The sequence below is a fragment of the Tyto alba genome, unplaced genomic scaffold (assembly GCF_018691265.1).
Source record: "Tyto alba isolate M040663 unplaced genomic scaffold, T.alba_DEE_v4.0 Super-Scaffold_2, whole genome shotgun sequence".
In the NCBI taxonomy this organism is placed as follows: domain Eukaryota; kingdom Metazoa; phylum Chordata; class Aves; order Strigiformes; family Tytonidae; genus Tyto; species Tyto alba.
This window is the reverse complement of record NW_024881282.1, coordinates 38,534,645-38,548,042: the sequence shown is the minus strand read 5'-3', so window position 1 is coordinate 38,548,042 and position 13,398 is coordinate 38,534,645. Positions and strand designations below refer to the sequence as shown.

Genomic DNA, 13,398 nt, shown 5'->3' with positions numbered 1-13,398 from the left:
CACAATTTTCCTATAAACCTGCCTTCATGAATTCTGTCTCTTGTTTCTGTTACACTTTTCCTCTATTGTAGATAAAGGATCTCTGGTACTTACTCCATTTTAAATGGCTGTTTCCTTCATATCAATCCTAATCCTTCAATTAAGTATTGTATCACACAATATAATGTTACAAGGCAGAATCCCAACAACTGGGGTAGATTTACTTCAAACTTACTACCCAGTCATTACAATGACCTTACATTTAAGTTATCTTGTGTTTAAAAAAAAAAAAAAATTATTAAAAAATAGCAAGAGCCCTCAGACCACGGGACCAAAGAACCCAGAAAAGCTTTCAAAATTAAGTCTGGGTTCACGATCACTGGGAAAGAACTTCTGCTGCCAGCCTTTGTGAATAATTTCACCAACTCTCTGAGATCTTAAAGGATTCTCTTCCTTCCATCACAGCCCACTGGGGTGCCCCCCATATGGGCCATGACTAGGTTTATCCTACCAGAAAGCTTACTCTGACTCACTACCAGTTTTTTCTCCCAGAGGCAGACACAGCCTGGAGCTTTCCCCAAAGCCCTACAAGGCGCCCGCCCACCGCCTCCTGAAATGACAGACCTCTCCCATGGCGGGGTGCTCTGCAGGTGCAGCCCTGTGGGGAGAGCGTGCGTCAGCATCGGGGTGATGCCTGAACCAGCTCTGCTTCTGCGAGGAGCGGCGTGGGCAGCGGCACTCCCCGCGCCCCCCACCGCCTTGCCACGGGGAGGACGCTGTCGGCCCTCGCTCCCGGCTCGGGGCAGGGTGCAGCTCTCCAAACACCTCGGCGAGAGGCCTTACGGACCCTGGTGGCTAAAAGCACTGTATGTCACTGGCTGGAGCAATAAACAGCCTCGGGGCTGGCAGTCAGGGATGTACTTGCAGCTAGTACCTGAAACCTCTCTGCTGCCTGGAGAACTACAAATCCTAAAGACCTAACATTATAATTGGTGTATTTTAATGAACTTCACTATGCCTCCTTTTTAACCTCCAAAGATCTTTCCCGCAAATATGTATTTCCCTCCCTGCCATGATTTCAGGGGTGAATGAAGAGCCCAATCCCTTCAACGGGACTCCTCCTAGCGATTTTGGTTCCAAAGCCCTTAGGCTTTGCTTGTATAATTTCAGTTCTATTTTAAAGGTTTAGACAATCTTAAGAGCAACCTCAGCTATTTTAAACTACGTTAATTTGATCGTATTAATCTACAGCTTGCAGGCTCAGAATTCAACATCCACAGTCAAAGATGACTCAGACTACTCAATCCTTTCTGGATATTTTTTTTCTTTTTTTTTTTTTTTGAAAACAAATCATCTCATGACCTCCTGTATTACCTTTCTGGCAGTTGTGATTTATCCAACCAGACGTCAAATGACTTTCAAAGTTGGATGATCAACTGGAGAGCTGGATGACCAAACCTATTCCAGAGGGGAATCTAAATTGGTTAGACTCATTGTTTATATTATGATTTTATCCTCTTAGGTCGCAAACAGTCTTCTAGGGAACTGTGAATAAAGGTACATGCCGGCCTTGAGACAAAACCACCCACATTAAGTAAATTTAAATCATGCTTCCTCCAGGAAACAAAGTGTTGCATTACTTACAAACAGATTTGATTATGGTTTAGAGAACTGTATAAACCCATTTAGCATATCAAAGGAAAACAGAATCAAACTGAGGTGCTCATTGTTTTAACAAACACTGGTTGATATTTGATGCCAAGATAAACATGCTTGATGACTCCCATGTAAAAGTTTAGTGAAAACACAAGCCATAGTAAAGATGGAAACATCAGATCTCACCATTTTCTCAAAATATCTTCAGATTTTAGATTTTAAATTGAGGCTAAAAATAATCTTATGCTAACATTTCTGAAATAAAATCAAGTTCATGAAAGCAATACCATGAATAAGCTCTCAATACCATATTGCCCTCTGTCCTTGAGGTCATGAAAATACCCATTAATCTAATTGTCAAAAACACAGCTGAAACCCCTTCAAAAAAATCACAGCATCAAAGAAGTCTTTATGCACATCTGTCTACTACAGCATCCAGTAAACATGCAGATTCATATAGCAGCATGCAAACAGCCTAGCAATGAAAGGGTTAAGACAAACAATATCCTCAAAGTAATTCTAATGAATCTTCTAGATTATTCTGTTTGTGAGAAGTATTCTAGCTGGAAAGTTGTACTCAGAAATTGTTAATCTGACATAAGCCAAAGGAACGTGCAAACTGCAAGGAGGAAATGGCTAGATAAAAACCCATAGAGCAGAAGGCTCATGGTAAGAAACTGTTGGATCTCCTTTATTTTCCAGAAACAATTATTTTACCTTTAGTTTCAGAGGGGCTTTGGGGGAAAAGACTGAAGGAAGTATAGTTCATTTTAGCAGAACACATACTGCAAAAAATGAATTTTAAAATCTATTTTTGGGCTAGAATGGTTGAAGAATTCCCTGATTAGACTCTTAATGGGGTGAGTCCAATTTAGTGAGAATGATCACCAGAGGGAGTCACTGACTTTTCCATTAACGTCAAAGGGAACTTTACATACATCAGGAGTGCAGAATTTGGGGGCAGAGATGAGAAGGACTCCAAACAGATTGGAGTTCAGGGACTAACACAAAATACTCTTTTATGGATTTCACCTGAATCCATTTTCCCCTTTGGAGTCCCAAACGATGACTGCTATATTACACAGTGAAAGTTAGAGAGAAGGCACTGGGTACATTCAGTGGGTACACACTCCCACAAAAAAAAAAAATCCCAGCACTTAATTGGTTTTAGTGGGTTTGAGTGGTGTAAGTACTAACTGCTCAGTTTTCTCTTTGGATATGTGACATATCACAGTCCTCCTGGAAAAGCAATTTTTAACAGCCTGAAGAAAATCTCCAGGTGCCATATATGAGAGTGTGTCATACCTCTTGGAAATATCAGAACTCCAAACAGGAAAAGGAAAGAGTGAAAAGCAGACAGGAAGAACTGCTAGTATGTTTTTTTGGGTTGTTTGGGTTTTCGCTTGTTATTTTTATTTTTTTTCTTCCATGTTAGTGACTAAAAGTGAGAATAGGGATCTATGAATCAAGTGATAAAATGGTTTAAGTAGATGAACCAGTCAGCCACAAGCAGGTGTGAATTTCATGCTCAAACATCTAAACTTTATGACCTTCAAAGAAATATTTTCATGTTAAGAACTGGGCTCTTCCTTGCTGGACTTCAGCTCAACCTTGTTCTTGCCACAAAAGCACAGTAGACTTTGGTTTGAAAACAAGCTCATTCACTAGGCAACTTTTCCCTTAATTCTCTACAAGGAAACAGTCCCACCCAGCCAAATGCAATTTCACTACCCTAGAAATGTCCTCTGAATTCAATTTGTTTCTGTGTTCCCAGGTAACGGCAGCACCTTGTTTTGCTTGTTTATTTAATTACTACTTCTTGTTCATGCAATTAGTTGAGAGACTGCAGCCTTTTGTTCATTATGTTAACCATAACACAGTTATTTGCATGGCTGTTTCCATTTTGAGGCTGAATTTTGTGTTGAGGCTCTATTTTGGGCTGTGGCAGGCAGGGAACCGCTGGGAAGCCTCACGCAGGGCAGCATGCAGCAACCTGCTCCTTCGGGGAGCGGGTCGCTCCGGGAGCTGCCCTGGCTCCCCATTTGCTTCTGACGACAAATCAAAGCTCTCTTACCAACACGCGCTGCAAAGCACTGCAGGGCTTAAGGCCTGGCTGTCTTTCAGCCTACGCACCACCAAAAAACAGCTGAGTTCATACTAAAGCATTTTCACCGACAGGCTGTCTAAGCTTAACTTTACCGCTCTTTAGAGTGGTACAAGACAGCACTCTGGTCAGCATATGCCTGATTTAAAATTATCTCTACTCTTATTGTGGTTGGGTGAAAAAATTTAGAGATGGAGGCTCCTTTAGGCTTTCTTTCATGAACAGTTTGATTTAGCATCCAGTTGAGTCTAGCACTGTTGCGATGCTCAAATGATTTGTTGCACTGTTAAATCTTTTTTTTAAACACGCAAGATATATCCCCAGATCACAAAGTTTAGCAGAATGCTGACCTTCTCCATTAATAAATGCAGCAATCACCACACCCCAAGTCCTTTGAGTTTCCGACAGTGAACTGATGTCAGCTTATTTTTATCTAGGTTGCTCAGAAACTGAAGAGTCTGCACCTTCTTGCAGAAACAAGAGGCAGCGTCAGTGTCGTTGGGAGTCTGCATGTTCTAGTGTGCAGGGGGCACCTGCACCTCAGCCTCCAGGCACGTAAACATCCCCAAAACTCAACCTCTCAGGAGAAACTGCACACCAACTTACACTATTTGAAATCTAGAGAACTGGAACAGACAGCTTGGAAAAATTGTCAGTCTTTGTAGTTTACAATTCAGCTTCCATCTATAACCCACAGCTATCGTTAGGATTAGTTCTGTAACCAATAGCAGCAAGGCGCAGCTTTTTAATGGCATCGTTTTAATCCTACCTGTGCCATCTGCCTCTCCAGCTTTGACCGGGGAATATCATCAAAATAGTTTTCATTTCTTCTTCTCCTTGCATCACCCTGCATGATAATGTGGGGAACGTCCAGGGAGCCACCAGTAGTGAAAGTGCTTTGGCTAAGTGATGGAGACAACTGAGGAGGAGTGTGGTTACCGCTGGGTTCCTGGACAGAGGAGAAAAATGCAGCATAAGAACAGCAGCATATTGCTGACTTCAAACCACACATTGAAAAGTGCATTTGAATTATTCATACTAAAAAAAAATTAAGGAACAATTCCTGAAGTAGAGGTTACCATGGATGAACTTTTGAGGTTTGCTACCTAAGGTGCAGAGCCCATGTGGAAGGAAAAACAATTCACTATTCACATGAACTAGCGGCAAATTCCCTCTCCAGGACCTCCTTGTGTAATATATACTCCCTTCTAGAACCGCTGGAGAGATAAAACAGTGAGTTACTTCTTGTCAAGGTCTAAATAAAGCCATGATTTAAGACTAGCTATTTGTAAGATTAAATATGTTCTCACCACTTCTGAGCAGCCACTCTGAGCAGTGAAAGTGATTTGAAAGTGATTTGAACTCTAGCAACATCTCTTGCTGGAAAAAAAGAAATGCATGAACATTTACAAAATATAGACTTTGTTTCCAATTTTTATAGGTCTTGCAGAACATCAGTTTAACTTGAAATACTGAATATCAGGAACAAACTAAATAACAATTCCTAGAATGTGAGAAAGCATCACAGTACAAATATTTTATCAGGCTTTTCTTGTAATCTGGGCTGAACTGTGACTTTGTATCAGTCAGTGTGCAAATATCACAGCAAATTGATACATGATCTCTACCTAATAAACAGCAAAACATGTCCTCCTGATCATACATTTTACACACCACACCGCTCGCTTACAGCCAGCCACTGTACGTATGTTTGGAAACACGTATTCCCAGGCACATCACACCACTTGTTCGAACACCAGTTACAAACGCTGGTGCTGCCCATATCCACCCTTCAACACTGTCTTGGAGAGTGCAACCAGCAGGAGCAGAACTAGAGTGTACTGGCCAGGCGGCCTGCGCACATACCACCCCGTGCGGACTGGAAAACAGTCATTGCAACTGCATGGTGAAACATGTTCTTCTCGTATGATGTAGCTTACTAGGCTCGATTTCTCTGACACTGGAGATTTCTCCAAGGATAAGTTATTTCGCACTGTGCAAACCTTGTCTAAATTACCTACTGCTGTAACACTATATTTCAATACTGAACAACAAGAACAGACCTGAAGATACTACACAATGAGAGGAAGCAAAGACCTGCTCCAGTGTGCATGAAGGGTAAAAAAACCTTTTTAGTTAAAGTAAGAATTAAAGTGGATATTTCATGCACAATTACATTGAAGCAAACCTAATTCTGAAAAGCATCAAGGTACTTTACTCCATGCTGTTAAGAAAGAAGATCTGGTCTAAAAAATCAGAGCACTGTAATCTCTTCCAAATAGAAAGTTGCAATTCTGTGTATGCATTCAAGTGATAGTAACGTCTGTTAATATTTGAAATGTAGGAGTCTACTTGACATTATTCCTTGAAATCACAGTAATGGGTTAGCATTTTCCATGTTGGTTGACTAAAATCAGGGATACATAGTTGTTTGGTAAATTATAATAGACTGAGAATTTTATTTTTTTTTTTTTTTTTTTTTTTTTTTTAATTCTCTAGCTTTCCTATGATCCGAGACAAGCACTTGATGTTCCCCAGGGCAAAGAAGGGAGTGTTTTCCTCTTAGGAATAGTCTTTTTCCCTCCTTCAGAAAAATCCACCTACATTTGGCCCAGTTAAAAGCTTCTGAAAAGCTGTAATCTGCACACACTCAGGAGGTTTGGCAAGGCGTAATGTCTAAAGCCTACCCGCAGCTATTCCACCCCGATTCTGACTAGATGGTGCAGACACCTCTGTCCTGAAAATAACCTGAGTACAGGGGCACCAAACAAGATCCTTTCTAATGACTGCTACTTGCCCCTCCAGCCAGTTATGCAACCTTTCTCTGATCCGAATCACAATTCACCCACTGTTAGTAGACTGATATGGCCATCAGCACATCAAAGTGACAGATGACCGTGTACAGATTCCACCTCTCATCGAGCTTTTCATATTTTATCAAACTGCATATACAGAGGAAATTCACTGAGATCTATATCGGAAGATTGCTGGCAAGGCAATACAGACAGGAATTACAAAGTCAAGAAATAAAAGAATTATGGTGCCTCTGCATTATGGAACAGTATGTGATTGTATGATTTTATGCTATTTTCTCAAAGTTGTCCTTCACAGCACAGATGGATCCTCAACTGTGCAGCATGTTGTCATATACTCAGCACTGTGTTATCATTAGTTATCGTGTAGTCAGTATTTCATTCTCACCTCATTTTGTGGCCCCAAGCCCCTTCCCTAAACTCTATTCAAATCCTTCTCTGAAGACAGGATGACTAATATCGTCATTTTCATGATGCTCATAAGTGCTTTACAAATGTCAATCAATTTATTTTCACAACATCCTGTGACTTCTGGCATTTTATAATCACCACTTCAGTGTGGGGGACCTGAGACACACAGACAAAGGTTAAAAAATACCAGCTACTCTGGATGCCCAATTACAATATCTATTGCCTGATTTTACAAGTGCTGGTATTCAAAACCCCACTTCTATTGATCTAATTTCCAGCACTGTGTGCTCAGCACTTGTATAAATCAGACTCCAGACTCCAGTCAAATAACGCAAAATGTTGGTAACATATAATTAGTGACTGTTTATGAGGCAATTACCTAAATAACTTACCAAGCGGTATCCAAGGGCTTTGTGGGCAAAAGCAGGTGTGAATCTGTATTTTCATGACTACAACTATTCCTTTAATCATGAGTCTCTCTCCCATTCTTTCTTCATTCCTCCTTCTCACTCCATACCCACTTTCTCATCTCCTTACCAAACCTGCACACCAGGCATGGATGCCCACGCAGGTGCTATCATGTCCTCAGTACCATGCTACTGTTAGTCACCAGGTATTCATATCATGTTTCCACTCTGTTGTGAATGCATGGATACATGCCCTGCAGGGATGCCTAATCATATATTTCACTACTGAAATCTGCTTCATCCCCACATCTCAGTCCTGCTGGTCACAAAGCTGGAACCATGCAGGTCAAGGCATGAAGGGAGCTTAGGAGATCCCTCCCCAGGCTGCCTAGGCACACCTCATACCCCACAGATGTTTGTCTAACCAGTTTCTGAAACCAGGAATTCCCTCTAGTGAATTACTTCTTGTATTAAGCTGTCATTGTTATTGTAGCGTTGCTTCTTCAAATTTTCAGCCTGAATTGTTGTTCCTTCAATTTAAATTCCAGCCTCCAGTGCTGACAAGATGAGGCTGGGGTTTCATGGATAACATGGCAACTGGTCCTGTAATTAAAGATTATAATGCACTCAAGGAAGGAAAGCAAGATTGCATAGGCAACTTGAGATCCAACATTTTCTAGCTTTCAAAGTCAAAATAACTTTTCCTTAGTACACAGCTATTGTGGGAATAGCATACTTTGTGTATATTTTTAATGTTTCTTGCTTTTCCTCAATATATAACCATTTTTTTCCTTTGAAATATTTTAAAAGCTAATACAAAAAGAGTCAAAAAAGATAAAGCATTAGCCGTGCGTAAGTTCACCACTGAGACCTTAAAAGTAGACTCTTCAGACAACAAACTATGTTTTCTACTGATCTACAGCACCCTGATCTAGTGGAAGGTGTCCCTGACCATGGCACGGGGGTTGGAACTGGATTATCTTTAAGGTCCCTTCCAACCAAGGGTCTTAAGGACCCTTCCATTCTATGATTTTATATAAATTGATCTTGTAGCAGCGGCAGTTTATTTAAAACAATTTTCAAGCTAAAAGTGGCACACTACTTTTTATCATTTCGACTACAGATGGAGGACATTCAGTTTTCTCTTCACTATTAACTGAGAATATAGAGTCCTATCCAATAACATGGGCTGCAGAAAACTTCCCACCTGCTGAAGAGGGAATAATTCCCCAGTCCAAAGCACTAAAAGTATTGAGCAAAAATGAGACTTGCAAATGATTCCTCTTTCCTGGGAGTGTTTTAACACCTGCCATGCATCAGGAATCATTCACATAATACATAAAAAATGAAATACAAGAAAAATATCCATACATTTGTTCAATATGCCTTAGAGCAGGATTTTATAGTCTTGTGAGACCTTTTTCAACATGGCATTAGGAATAGGTTGAATTTGGGGGGGTATCTAAAATGTCTATATGTAGCATCTGAGAATAAGTAGGATGAAACAGGCTGGTCACAGAAATTTTTGGTGTATATAAAAATAAGCCCTCATTCTGTCTTTCTCTATTTCTCTTTACATTAGGAAATTTAACTTGTGAGCACAGACACTCCCTGACATTTGGAAATTTAGTCCCAAATGAGATTCCAGTCAGAAACGCAGGCCCATGAAAATAATGAGATCCAATCAAATGCAAAAGGTGTGACCCAAAATATCAAAATAAAAAGTATTGATATGAACTCCCTTGGAGAGAACACAGTAGGAACAGGTCATCAGACCACAACTCGATAAGGGTAACAGACAGCAAAGAAGCAAAGGCATTAGATTGGAGAAACTGAGTGAAGGTGGTGTAACAAGAGATTAAATCTGGTCAAGTGTGGAAAAACCCCAAGGGACATTGCAACAAGGTTTCTGAAAGATGGAATATGAATGAAAATTAAGAACACGACTAAACTTTTGATACACGGAAACATCTTAATGGCATTTGTATCTCAAGTATCTTGAGTCTCTCTTGAAAGAAAGCATAAAGCATACGTCTGAAAAGTAAGTGCAAGCATTTGAAAACATGAAAGGAAAATGGTAACTCTCCTTCTGCAATATGGATTGGCTGGGCTGGGATTCCTGTGGGCATATGTAGACGTGCAGCTTGTACACACCTGGTCCTGAGCTTGTTTCTTTAGTAAAGAAGATAAGCTGATAATTCTAAGATACTACTTATCTCATCTTAAGGTAGACATCTGAAAGAGGTCAGACGAATCACGCTGTAAAAATGTCAGTTTATCTCCGCTGGCTATACAGGGAGGTGCGACTGAGCAGGTCAGCCTGTCTGCGCTGTAAACTTCTGAAGTGAGGTAGATTGAACCCCGCTTGAAGCAGCTCCTGTTTTCATGTGAATGTTATGAAATGCTTGCTGACTTTTTGAGAAATGCAAACAAATTTTCATGGGGACTCACCCTGAGGGTTATTGACCGAGGTGGTTTCTGAGGAGGATCTTCGTGAAGCCTGTCTCCCAAAGATGCCAGAACACGCTTCCTGTGGCCAATCAAACTAATTTTTAAGACCTGAAATAATAACAAAAATGCCTCATTAAAGAAGAACACATTGAAATCACTACATGAAGATCCATTAAGAGTGAAGCCATTTTATCTTTAAACCTTTTAACACCTTAGTCCACTACACAGACTAAGCAGACCGAGAGCAGTGCAAGGCAAACAATCAGCAGAGAAAATAAGATATGAGATCAGATGAAACGCCTTGTAAAATGAAAGAAGAAACCAAAGCAGGTATAGATGTGGAGAACTGAAAGAAAAAAAATTGGTTGAGAAATGAGTAAGGTGGAAAGGAAAATAAACAGGAACAGAAGGGACCAGAGCAGGAGCAAAAACAAGGGAAGGGGAGGAGGAGACTGTAGAAGGAAATGTAGAGGTGCAGGAAAACAGTGAGTGATGAAGATTAAAGGGATTCATGGGATGGATGAGGAAGACATTGAGTAACAGCCAGAAAATGCCTAGAGAGGGCAAGAAGGTAGAAAAGGAATGGCTCGATAAATAAATGTTATTACTTTTAAATCTATTCACCATGCCATTCATGGGTAATCTCCAAACAATACGTACATTTTGCATTATCGTGTAGAATCATCCTTGCATAAGAAACATGGGATGGACAAATTTTGTCCTGGAGGTCTATTACTTTTATCGGATGCAATGAAAAAAAATCTGTTGCACACAAATACGTCCATCAGTGGACAGGGTTCAAATACCTTGTGCTTGTCCAAACGCCAAGAACACTGCCAAAATGGTGGTCCAAATTTATCACAACTACTCCCCACTTGTATCTGTGTCCGTGCCATGTACAAAACCACCACTGCTTCCAGGAAAGCAGAGAGGACAGAAGCAGCAAGTTGGAAAATTAAGCATTAGTGGAAAAAAAAATAGTATTTCAATGCTGTTCTTTAATGGCTACAATGGCTTCATAGTGTAAAGCAGACCTAATTGTAGAAGCAAGCCTGTGCTCTGCAAACAGCAGTGTCCTCATGTAACTCTTTCAGACTGCGTATATGGTTTCATACACCAGAGCTGCCTCCATTCCTTCTCCTAAGACAGTACTTCCCACTATATTTAGGATCACCGTGTGTCAACACTCTTCAGCCGAGAGGAATTTCTCACTCAACCTAGAAAAGTAGTAGTCCCCAAAAAACCCTGAATATGCTACCTCTTAAGTGAACTACTAGCTCAGTTTAAGCAGTATCACCAAGAACTACCATTCATGAGAACAAACAAAACCCAAATCCCAGCAACTCCCCTACGACATCTCTTAGGTCCAGTATCTCAGGATATGGTACAGCAACCTGCCATCATTATTCTGGTGGGTGAACTCCTGCCTATCCATGGGCACATGAATTCGTCCACAGGTCCTCTGCTGGATGTCTCTGTGCCATCTGATATTCTTGAACATCAAGAACATCTTGTTTGCCCACAGCTACAAAGCAATGGGCTATGACACGGAACAGATTGAGGCCCTTCTCCACAAGGCAGCTTTCAGGGTTGCTGCAGACCCTGAAGTTCAACAGCAGACACAAACTGCAGAGTCCCACTAGCTTGCGATGTGCTCTCCTATTAGTCTAGATCTGAAGAAGCACAAGTGAAGCCGAGACAGCATAGCACACACAAAAACGCTGGAGGCATGCAGGAGACTTAATTATGAATTCAGTTTACATTGAATGTTAAACAGAAGGGTCCACAGTTTATCTCCATATTTAACTATATGAAACGTGTGAATGAACTACAGCTGCTTTAAGCATTACTCAGGTAATGCACTTCAGTGAACTTGCTTCATTCATAATGCTTCCCCATCACCAAGAGCATGTACCCAGAGATTTTTAAGTCAAGCTACAGTTCTTGGGTTGTTTCGATGTCCTCAGCGCTTGACTATCTTCTTAGCTATATCAAACCACACAAAGCAATTCTCTTTGACTTCACAGGGCTGTTGAACAACAGGAGAGAAAAGGACACGAGTCTTGAGGGACTTTGCACATAACAGATCAGCAGATGGGTCTAAATGGTTACATTACTTCAGAAACTGCTCAATCTGAAAGCAATACAAATCCTTAAACACTGTAAATGCTGCTAAGCTTATTCTACATTTTGTTTTTCCATTAAAATCCCTACTCCAAATCTGAAGTGGTAGGGATTTAAAGATGCAACCTACAGAAACATACGGTCCTCAGCCAATAGGCAGGTGTAGCCCAGTGTCATCTGGACCACATACTCTGTTATCTGAAGACAGTTGTATTCTTCTGGAAATGGACTCTCTACTAAGTTTCTTACTTGGAAAACCTATTACTCACAAACATAAAATACTGTTTTCTGAAACACTTCTATATTTGAGTTAGGAGAGTTTAACAAACACCCTGAACCGCTGAAAACTTGTTCCATGATGGATTATACTTGACGGTGTTTATCAAAAAATGTCAAATACCACAAATATAGGTCAACAGTGTGCAGTGGTAAAGTTGCCTAAAGAAGTATCTTAGAAATATATTAATGTCGTATATCAGATAACCGCTAAAAGTCTTGCACTTATTTAGCCCACAGGTTATTCCCCATCAATATTTTATATATACCAGGTAACAGCGAACACAGTAACACCGAACTATAAGGACAGACAACACAATTCTCTGAAGTGCTATGCAGTGAAGCATTTTGTCAAATGGATTGTAGCCTACTTAATATATGACAATGAAATGAGCTTTGCAGCGTGGCTGCAGGAATCAGCTATAACATGTCATAAAACTGTTCGGAGTAGCTTAAGGCTCTCCACAGCCTGTTATTTCATTACTGGAACAAAAGAAAAGCATGTAGATGACATGCCTCTTTCCATACCAACAGTAGGATACCCAAGACAAAAATAACACAACTCCATTGCATATATTTGCTTATATTTGACGCTGTAATACAATTAAAGGAGAATGGGGCAAGTCATTTGTCCAAAGAATACATGCACACAGATTTAATCCTGTTTTTACCTCCATATTCTCAAATGATTAACATACAAAATGAAATTCTACTAGGAAACGTAAGAAGCCCACAAATATAACCAATGTTATACTCTGCATTTAGATTTCTGACTTAGTCGACAGATGTTTTAAAAAAACCAAACATATATAGCCCAGTAACTCCCTGATGACTATATATGTGCAGATGCTGGAATTAACAAGTTATTCCGTCTAAAATTGAACGTTATTTCTGCAACATTCTACTGCCTGATCTTTTCTTCTGATTCAATAATACGATCCAATACTATATTTTTATAAGTATTCTAATGTATTTTTTTTTAATAAGTATTATAAAGATTACTGTAATTCGAGATATCAATTCCCTTTCTTTTGGAATAATCTGAAAAGCTACTGAACAGGCTAAATTTAGTACAATAATAGAATCGTAGAATGGTTTGGGTTGGAAGGGACCTTAAAGATCATCTAGTTCCACCCCCCTGCCATGGGCAGGGACACCTTCCCCCAGCCCAGGGTGC

At 40.3% G+C, this 13,398-nt stretch overlaps 1 protein-coding gene across 18 annotated transcripts in view; it reads right to left on the bottom strand.

Moving 5' to 3' along the window:
- ANKS1B (ankyrin repeat and sterile alpha motif domain containing 1B) overlaps window positions 1-13,398 on the bottom strand; it is a 437,905-nt gene that overhangs the window by 42,643 nt on the left and 381,864 nt on the right. For all 18 annotated transcript variants that reach the window (XR_004409587.2, XM_033010256.2, XM_033010249.2 and 15 more), the window contains 2 exons: window positions 9,822-9,929; window positions 4,509-4,688 (listed from right to left, as the gene is read on the bottom strand). Coding sequence is in view for 17 of the 18 variants with exons in the window: in XM_033010256.2 (XP_032866147.1) it covers window positions 4,509-4,688; window positions 9,822-9,929 (288 nt within the window). In the remaining variant the exon portion in view is untranslated. The remainder of the gene's footprint in view (window positions 1-4,508; window positions 4,689-9,821; window positions 9,930-13,398) is intronic.